The sequence below is a fragment of the Phyllobates terribilis genome, unplaced genomic scaffold, assembly GCF_046119375.1.
Source record: "Phyllobates terribilis strain yellow unplaced genomic scaffold, ASM4611937v1 Scaffold_12__6_contigs__length_324123572, whole genome shotgun sequence".
Classification (NCBI taxonomy): domain Eukaryota; kingdom Metazoa; phylum Chordata; class Amphibia; order Anura; family Dendrobatidae; genus Phyllobates; species Phyllobates terribilis.
This window is the reverse complement of record NW_027362772.1, coordinates 241470241-241480802: the sequence shown is the minus strand read 5'-3', so window position 1 is coordinate 241480802 and position 10562 is coordinate 241470241. Positions and strand designations below refer to the sequence as shown.

Below are 10562 nucleotides of genomic sequence, written 5' to 3'. Positions count from 1 at the left end.
CTTACAGCCACCACTGGATAGAGCTTTCTGAATAAATGGGCTATAGATAGAGCAGTAGTTTGTCAGGTCAGATTCCATATGTAGGGTTCCCTCTATTGTTGTCTGTATTCAGATTGAATTTCATTATAAAAGTAAATTATTACTGAAAGTCTCATTTCTATGTTACTAAATAGATTTCCTTTACAGATAAAGGGCGAGGCCCAAAACGTAACATCTCTGTTGAGATCACCATAAATGCGATCTTTGATAATTCTTTAAACAACCCATCGTCCCCACAGTACTTGACCCTGTATGCACAAATTGAAATTGTGGTAAGTATAAATCAGCCAAGACACAGAATTATTCCAATATGTGATCAGCTTCTGTATCTGGTTGTATACTATCTATAGAATATTTATTATTGTACATTTTTTACTTCTTATTGATGGAGAATTCCTACAATTGTCATATTAAAAGTCTATGAACATTGGGGAATTTAAAAAAAAACCACTTTTTGCTGGTGCTTGTGATTACAAGTCCAATGACTAAAATCAGGTCTTTCCCCATCATAAGACTCCAGTCTTGTGCTACATTGGTTTTGGTTAAACCATTGTGTTTAAAGGGAATCTGTCACCCCCTGGGAGTTATCAGACCTCTACTATGGGCATACAGGTTATCGAAAAGTAAATCTATACATATCTGTATGGCCCATAGTAGAGGTCTGATTGCAGAGAAAAGTAGTTTTACCTTTTTGGTTTCCAACAGGCTTGGCGTCCGGGGGACGCCAAGCAATGCCCGCCTATCTGATTATTATTCCCCTAAATCGCCGCCTATCAGCCTAGTTACCATTTTCCCTCCCTCCCCCGCACGTCACAGGGCGCTGTGGCGTGCGCTTTCCTTCCTCACCTCCCGGTGCATGCGCAAAGCGCGGCTCTTATAGACCGCGCTTTCTTTCCTCCCGACCGGGTTTGTATGAGCACAGTGCTGCAGAAAACCTTCTTGTTATGCGCCGGGAGTCACTGGAGCGGAAGTCATAGTGACTCCCCGGCGCCTGCGCAATAGAGCACTGTGGCACTGTGCTCATACAAACCCGGCCTGTTGAAAACCAAAAACATAAAACTACTTTTCTCTGCAAGCAGACCTCTACCATGGGCAATACAGGTATGTATAGATTTACTTTTCTATACCCTGTATGCCCATAGTAGAGGTCTGATATCTCCAAAGTGGTGACAGATTCTCTTTAATAAAATAATCACTCTTTGTGTACATGGCTTCAACTCAAAATAGTTAGGATTTCATTTTCGATTTGCAATCACACAGACACAAGAGATGGTAGTTGGTGCCCATAAAGTTCTATGAAGAGGGGAGGGGTGAGGAGGGAGGAGCTATAACTATTGACCGACACAGACATTCTGCTGCAAGTTCTCCTGAAATAACTGTTACACTTTAAGGCCATGGTCCCACTATCAGTATTCAGTCAGTATTTTTTCTCAGGAGTGGGAGCCAAAACCAGGAGTGGGTGATAAATGCAGAATTGGTGACTTGTTTCTATTATACCTTTTCTCTGATCGTTCCTCGCTTGGTTTTGGCTCCCACTCCTGGGAACAAATACTGACCGAATATTAACCAAATACTGATAGTAGGGCCGTGGCCTAAGCCTCCCCACTCTCCGCAGCTCCTGGAACCCGCCCGATAATGTCCATTTTGGGCAGTGTTTATATAAGCCTCACCCCCATCCGGCCCAGGTTGGCTACTATGCAACACTAGTGTTTAAATAGGAAATAATAATCTTATATTCACAGGTCAAAAAATATTAACACAAAAAAATGACAAAAAAAGCCAAGTATGAATGAGATAATCATTTGTGACAATCAATACAGCTGTACTTTCTGTTGTCACTTAAGCAGAAAAAAATAGTCACAGCAGGAAAGCAGAAAAATAACACAATAAAATTCTGGTTACCGCTCCTCTCTCATATAATTTTATTTTTATTTGTTTTTTTTGCAGCTAAATTTTGCTTTCAAGAGAGCAGCACCTTTGTACTTTTCGAAAGTGGTCATTCACGGCTTCAGGTAATTTCTTGTATATACAGTAGATACAGGTAGATTAGTGGAAAAATCAATATTCTGGATTTTAGGGACTGTGCTATCCTTGTTATGTAGGTGAATGCCAGGCAGGGGGCAACGAAAAAAGACAGGAAACTGTACATTTTTAGAATTTCCGATTGTGTAAGGGGACTGGGGTTTACTTTAGCATTGGGGTTTACAATTTTCCCTAAAAAAGGAGACCTAGCAGTCTAATTTTATGAAAGAAGATTGCAAGTATAAAGGGAATCTGTCAGCAGATGTTATGTAATCTGAGAGCACCATGATGTAGGGAAAAATAGCCTGATTCTAGTGATGTGTCACTAAGCTGTGTTTTGCTTTTTTAATACAATCAGTGGTTTATTAGCAGGAGATTATCACTGCAGAACTAGGTGCCTCATGCCACCTGGTCTAACCACGCCCCCAACATTGATTGGCTGCTTTCTGTGTACACTGTATATTGACAGAAATCTGCCAATCAGTGGTGTGGGCGGGGTTATACACAGCTCAGCATTCTGAGCTCTGCTAGATCTGCAGCAGAGAAAACTGTGATTATATCACAACTGTTGCTCCTAGTAAACAAAGTGATACATTGCTGGAATTAGGGTCTCTGTCCCTACCTTATGCTGCTGTGAGATTACATAACAAACACCTGCTGACAGACTCCCTTAAGCAGTGACTGTAGCTAATGCTGGATTCCTGGGGAAATAGATCCAAGTTTATTATCGCCCATTTCATGTTAAGAGTCAGTGGACATGGCATTACCACATGTGCGAACTCAGCATGGTGGCTTAATCCCTGTGGGTACTTGAGGCTTAATATTCATAGACTCTTGAGGAATAAAACCCTCTGTACGTCCATGTAGAAAATACATGTCAAACTCGGGCCCATGAGCCAAATCTGGCCTGCAGGGTGGTTTTATTTGGCCCGCAACACCAAAACCACCAGCTCTATGTGGGGCCATTATTCTGTATGAAGGACTATGTGGGGCCCATTATTCTGTATGGAGGACTACGTGGGGCCATTATTCTGTATGGAGGGCTATGTGGGGCCATTATATTGCATGGAGGACTATGTGGGGCCCATTTTCTGTATGGAGCACTATGTGGGGCCATTATTCTGTATGGAGAACTATGTGGGTCCATTATACTGTATGGAGGACTATGTGGGGCCATTATACTGTATGGAGAACTATGTGGGGCCATTATTCTGTATGGAGGACTATGTGGGGCCCATTATTCTGCATGGAGAACTATGTGGGGCCCATTATTCTGTATGGAGGAATATGTGGGGCCATTATATTGCATGGAGGACTATGTGGGGCCCATTATTCTGTATGGAGCACTATGTGGGGCCATTATTCTGTATGGAGAACTATGTGGGGCCCATTATTCTGTATGGAGCACTATGTGGGCCCATTATTCTGTATGGAGGACTATGTGGGGCCCATTATTCTGTAAGGCGGACTATGTGGGACCTATTATTCTGTATGGAGGACTATGTGTGACCCATTATTCTGTATGGAGGACTATGTGAGGCCCATTATTCCGTATGGAGCACTATATGGGGCCATTATTCTGTATGGAGGACTATGTGGGGCCCATTATTCTGTATGGAGGACTATGTGGGGCCATTATTCTGTATGGAGGACTATGTGGGGCCCATTATTCTGTATGGAGAACTATGTGGGGCCCATTATTCTGTATGGAGGACTATGTGTGGCCCAATATTCTGTATAGAAGGTAAGGTGGGGCCCATTATACTGTATACTGGTTGGCCTGGGACTTTGTCTGAGGGCCCTCCCTCGTTCCAGCTGAAGGATGGGGGAATTGGGCCAAAAAAAAAAATTATGTCTACCCTTTCAACACATAGTCATGTGAACTAATGTATAGATGGGGGTCTTTCTTGGGTCAATTTATAGCAATGTAAAAAAATATATATTGTACACCAACAAGGGCCACCCGTATTAGAGGGAAAAAAAATGCATTTATAGAAGTATCACACAAGTATTTTCTGTGTACAGACAAGACAAGACAGACAGTTTATATCTATAGCAGGGAGTTTTATTCTTTAACGTAGAGGTGTCGCTGTTTTATAGGCGTGGCAGTATTATTGTGGACAGCACTGCTATCTACGAATATCCCAACAATCAGATGGGCATTGACTTCATGAACAAGGATTTGGTGTTGGCTGTGAACAATTCACTGGAGCAGTCACTCCCGGCACTCGCAGAAGAGATGAATGCCAGTGTCTCCATTTCTAAAATAGACCCTCAATCACCTGCTATAACAAGTAAGTTTTTACATCTACACACCATCAAAATAAACACCTGAAAAATCGCTCCAAAAAAGTTTGAAGAACTCTTCCTCTTCATTTTTTTTTTAAACACAATTTACGGATTATATGTTCAGTCTTTTGATCGTTTTTAATTAGCTTCAGTTTTCCAAAGTCACCAAGCAGGTAAAAGAAGCGACCGGTCAATTCTTCAGGTGTGGTCGATTCTTCAGGTGTGAAGCCACTCAATACTTTACAATAAAAGTCAAAAGACACCTGGGCATCTTATGGAGCATTTTTTTTTGTTTAATGGATTTTTTTTTTTAAAAAAGTGATAAAATCATCTGCAAAAGAAACAAACTAAAAAAAGGTTTAAATATTTTATAGAAATCTGTTTAAGAAAATGTTAACAAAACGCTAAAAAAAACGTAAAGTGTGCAATTTTTCACTGCCTCAAAAAAACTTTGTGTGCACATAGCCATAGGGCTGGTGCTTTACAGTGACGACGTTATAAATCCTGTCACAATGTGGATTTAAATATAGGGAAAAAAATTGTTGTTCACTGTTCTAACTAATTCTGGAGTTATCTTCTGATCTGTAGAACAACTCGAAAATACTGATGTCCTGAGAGTCATGTTAATACGGTTTATGGAACAGGTGTATGATGCTGTTTCCTCAACATTGATAGATTGGAGCATTACTAAATAATTAAGTTTTGGGGCAAAAGGGTATCAGTCCTCATATATATTTCTGCTAGAATACCTTACGTAGTTGTTCATTTCTATTGAAGAATTCATAGTATACTTCTCCTCAGTTAAGTCATGACTTTATATTGGTTGAAAGTGGTCACCATAATTGCCTGTATGATTTAACTGCATGGACTGTACCACTGAAGTTCTCAACAGGGTTGGACAGAACTTTATATCAATGATAATGATGATGACTGCACAGTGCCTGTCACACAGTTTTAATGTAAGAGAGTTCAGCCCCCCTGACTGTTTATGTATAATCTTTTACTTCATATAGGGGTTGCATAGGCACTAGCTGGTCATCTGATGCTGTGCTGATGCAAAATGCAGATCATTGAGGAATAACATTCAGGATGGGAGCTAGGAATGAAGATGGAAGATGGAGGGAAGAAAAAAAGAGGCTGGAAGAGTAACCATCATTTCATTTTTATTTCATAAATTAATTCTCATGGATTGATATTTTACTTTCAATTCATGAGCTAAATTTGTAAAATCTGTATTCAATGAAGACAAATTTTCCTATTGCCGAGGAAGGAGATGACAATTGGTGTTTTTTAAAATTTATGGAGGGATGAGCTAGAGGCAGACACAGACATTCTGTTTCAAGTTCTCCTGAAATAACAATTACACTTCACCATAGAATCTTATCAGCATCAATTGTCCTCTCCTATCTCAGTAATGGGAAAATCTGCATTTGCTGAATACAGATTTTACCCGTAAATTGGAAACTTTCGAGAATCAATGATAAGTCCAAGAGGAGAAAGAAGCTCATTCCTCTAATAAGATATATTACGAAGTTTCTTATTTTCACATCTACTAATGATTTATGAAAAGAAAAAAGTTAAAACAATGGTTACTTTTCAACTATACATAGGAGTACACTATATTTAAGAGGTGGGTGTGGCTATAGAAGAAAAAACCCGGGGAGTGCTTCATTAACAATGGCCTTTCCTAAAGCCCCCGTTTCACATAGCAAGATCGCTAGCGAGATCGCTGCTGTGTCACGGTTTTGGTGACGCAACAGCGACCTCACCAGCGATGTCGCTATGTGTGACACTTCGCAACGATCAGGCCCCTGCTGTGAGGTCGCTGATCGCTGCAAAGTGTCCTGGACCATTTTTTGGTCGTTGCTCTCCCGCTGGTCAGCACACGTCGCTGTGTGTGACCAGCGGGAGCAGAGATCAGGCTGGTAACTATGGTAAACATCAGGTTACTAGGGGCACACGCGCACTTAGTAACCCGCTGTTTATCATGGTTACGAGCCTGCTAAAGTGAGCGGTAACCTCCTGCTCACTGTAGCAGAGTGGTAACCATGATAAACAACGGGTTACTAGGAGCGCGTGTGCCCCTAGTACCCGATGTTTACCATAGTTACCAGCCTGCTCCTGCTTCAGCAGGCTGGTAACCAGGAGCAGGACATCGTGGAAAGATTCTTTCCACGATGTCGCTGCTCCCCTGATCGTTGGTGAGCCTGCCTGTTTGACAGCTCACCAGCGACCACATAGCGACGCAGCAACGATCCCTGACAGGTCGTATCGTTGTTGGGATCGTTGCAGTGTCGCTAAGTGTGACGGGGCCTTAAGAAAAGGCCATAGAATTCTGATGAGTGGAGGGTCCAAACCTCAGCAGAATGAGGGAACTCAGAATTAGTACCTGGCGTAGCTTGCACTGCAGTGTGCCTGAGTAACCATGGAGAGTACAGTAGGCCACCACTTTACTTTACATTTGAACACCTACCAATCAGACAGCCTGGAAACCCCTTTAAATATAGCAATTCTTCAAATCATGGACAAATTAGTGGTGATTGGAAAAATCATTAAGAGCGTCTAATAGATATTTCTATTGGTTGAAGCTCTGCTTTGTAGTTGGAGCCAGGAGGAGTGCAAATTGTGAAGACATCAGTAGTGTGGGGACTGTCAATCACGTCCACAGGGCGTGACTGCAGCTTTTGTACCCAGACTAGTCCCAGTTAGTAAAAGCCTTCGCTGATTAGTCCTGGTTGACTACCATGCAGCGAGCCAATCTACAGGTGCTTCTCACAAAATTAGAATATCATCAAAAAGTTAATTTATTTCAGTTCTTCAATTCAAAAAGAGAAGCACCTGTATATGAGTTGATTTTACTCAAAAATATGCAGTAATAAAACATTACTGGGGTAAAGGGCTAAATGTTGATGGACACAGTCTAAAAGCGTTGGGGGACCATACAGGTTTCCTGAAAACATCAACATTTAGTGCGACTCTTCCAAAAAGTGGACTGGATAAAATTAGCCATTTTAATGTTTCCTATCTTCTAACAGTATTGGGTACAAAAATTGTTATCTCTTAAATTTTACAGATGTAGGACAGATGATGCCATATGTGAGCTGTTCTCTGAATTACGCTGGCTACATAGTGACGTGTAATGATGTGAACTGTTACTGCACCGGGCCGTGCTTCAATAACCCAGCCTACTGCCATCATAATGGAGAATGCTTCAATGCAAAAAATGGCTCCATATGTCTGTAAGTATATGCTTATATTTCTGTTATAGGGGGTTTTCCAAAAATTTATTTTACCCCCAAAAAGCTCTCACTGGGTGATTATAACAAACTGAACATTACTTTCCCTCCTCTGCTTCAGTGCCAGCTCTTCTCTGCTGCCACAGCTGTGACATCTTGACTACAGTGCACAGCACCGCGGCAATCAGTCACTGTCAATGTATATAGCATGAGCTGATGAGCCTGGTGATTGGCTGCAGTGGTGAAGAACCAATGCTGGAGCAGAATGAAAGGGGTTGTCCAGTCTCAAATTACAAATCTACAGTCACTCTATGTGACTGCAGAGCTGTGAATCCTCACATTGCTCACCGTAAGGGTTCTTCGGATGGTCATGTGACCACAAGAATGCTATTTGCATATTTCCGTCCACATTCCGACTAGACGTGTCCATCATCACTCAATACACTTGTATTGAGCGAGGCCGGGCACGTCTAGTTGGCATGTGACCACATGTATGCAAATCACATACTTGCTGACATGCACTCGCAGCCGGCACCGGAAAATCCTCACAACGCGTGATGCAAGGATTCACAAGTCTGCAGTAACATAGAGTGATTGCAGACTTGTACATTAAGACTGGACAACCCCTTTAATTTCCATTTAGTGTTAATAATGGTGACACCCTAAAGGGGTAATCGGATAAAAGGTCTCATTATCAATGTGGTTGCCTCCAATCATTTAAGTCCTTCATCGAATATCCCTTAGAGGCCTAGATACAGTCGCTGGTTGTCACTAATACTCATTGAGCTCAACATTATAGATCTAAATAATTAAAAAAAAAACACATGAATAAATTGTAGCAATGGGCACCATAGTTGTGAAATCATTCTTCCATTGTTCTCACCTTAGCTGAAAGGATCATAGGTCTTGATCTCACTGGTAGAAAGATACCTAATTATAAAGAAAGACACATGTCTAAGATAAGTGATTGGTAATGTCAGCAGATAATGTAGACGTTGCATTGAAACTATCCTTTGCTCTAGGTGCTACAAGTCTAATTTCTACCAGTTCCAAGGAGAGCAATGCGAGCTGTACGTGCGAACTTCTGGATTTTACGGGTTAATATTTGGAGTGATTGGCGGAATCCTCCTGCTTCTCATCGTTCTGATTTTTGCAGTGTATGTCCTGAGGAAGAAAAGGATGTTCAGGTTTGTGTATTGTGGAAAAATAATATCAGTGGTGTTGGTGGTGGGAAGGGGGGCATTAAAGAGTATGTGCACACTGGACCTTGATCCATTGCGTTTCAAAGGGTGAAATCAGTATAAACTGATCTTCTGCAAATCCAGTGAACATACCCAAATGCTTAATGGGATATTCCCATCTTATAGCAACTTTCCAATTTTACTTGTAATTAAAAAGCACTTCCAATGATTTTTTATTCTCTAAACCTGTCTCATTGTATATGTTATGTAATGTAAGTGCAATAAAAAATCTTTGTTGTTACGCTCCATGGACTTCCATTGTATAAGCGACTTCCGACTCACATATTAGAATTTCAGTCAAGTGAGTGAGAAGAGGACTGGAGCAGCGCTGGAAACGGGGGAAGGCGGCGAGCTGTGTATATTTTATGGCACTTATATTTAGACAGGTTTAGGGAATAAAAACTATTTTTATGCTCTTAATATATTGCAATCATCATATTATATAGCGCTGTGTACTTTCAATTGCTCATTTTGCCTTTCTACCCAGTTAATTCTTCTCTTTTCCACTAGAGCTATGACATCACGAGTAAAAACTTACTAGCTGAATCCTTCTAAGCTCTAAGTAGAAACAGGAGGTCTGTTTTCCCTGCATGAGTCATCATTAGAACTACAATTCTACTTCACTGCAAAGTCCTTGGCAGCCCAGCGCCACCTCCTATTCAACTGCTGACCCAGCTGCTCCACTCCTCCCCCCTCCCAGGGACTTTGTAGTGATGTAGAACTGTAGTTCTAATGATGACTCATGAAGGGAAAGCAGAACTCCGGTTTCTATATAGAGGGCAAAATCAGGATTTGTAAGTACACAGTGCTATATAATATGATGACTGTACTATATTGCGAGGATAAAACCTTTGATGGGAGTGCTTCTTTAAAGTTCCTTTCTGTTCTTAAGAATGGAGTCATTTTTTATTTTATTGTTTATGGCAGATCTAACATGTTGGCTGCAGATGAGCAGTGTTTACAAGCTCTTTACTATTGAGCTTGTAAGCACTGCACTGATCACTGGAGCACAGTCTTAGCGCCTGATCCAGGCTAGCGTACAATTTGACTCGACAGCCAGGGTTACGGTGCTGCATTGTCAACCAAGCAGGAGCAAATGACCCCACAATAAGCACCAAGTTGGGAGGCTGGTGATTGGTGTGCTCCTGAACAATGTGGCACAAACCCTTTCTTTTCTGGTCATTTTAAAACAAAATACATAATTGTTAGGTTCTATACAGTAACCAGAAAAAAGTACAAAATCTCCCTATTACTTTATTTTCCTGCTAATTCTTTGTTAGAGTTGTCATCCTTATCTGTTTTCCTAATAACAAGTCTGTAAAGGGCAAATAAAAAGACAACAAAGGGCAAAAACATACAAAAGCACAAAGCAGAACACCCGTGTACTCATCTGTTATATTTTGTGTAAAGTGCATGGTGGCGACATATAATGGAAAATAAAAGTACCGTATGTGTATGGATCACACCTATGTACCACATAAATGTTGTATGTAAAATCTACGGCTTAGGATCAGCTGATATAATCTCACAGAATTATCTTTTTTTTCCTTATTCTTTAGTTTATTCAAAGACAGACGTGATTCCAGAATGTGGTTCACATATGACGAAGAGAGAACCAATTTCCAGCATACGGGTAAGTAGGAATATTCAGAATATTTTCTGCTGGATGATCCAAAAGAGGCAAAAAATAAAAAGCACAAATATTCTAAGCACACAGACTATATACTGTATACTT

General features: G+C 41.0%; 1 protein-coding gene across 1 annotated transcript in view; it reads left to right on the top strand.

Moving 5' to 3' along the window:
• LOC141171767 (uncharacterized) overlaps window positions 1-10562 on the top strand; it is a 179263-nt gene that overhangs the window by 153745 nt on the left and 14956 nt on the right. Inside the window, exons 18-23 of the mRNA XM_073655411.1 lie at window positions 187-311; window positions 1987-2051; window positions 4162-4355; window positions 7424-7589; window positions 8609-8773; window positions 10387-10460. Of these exons, the coding sequence (XP_073511512.1) occupies window positions 187-311; window positions 1987-2051; window positions 4162-4355; window positions 7424-7589; window positions 8609-8773; window positions 10387-10460 (789 nt within the window). The remainder of the gene's footprint in view (window positions 1-186; window positions 312-1986; window positions 2052-4161; window positions 4356-7423; window positions 7590-8608; window positions 8774-10386; window positions 10461-10562) is intronic.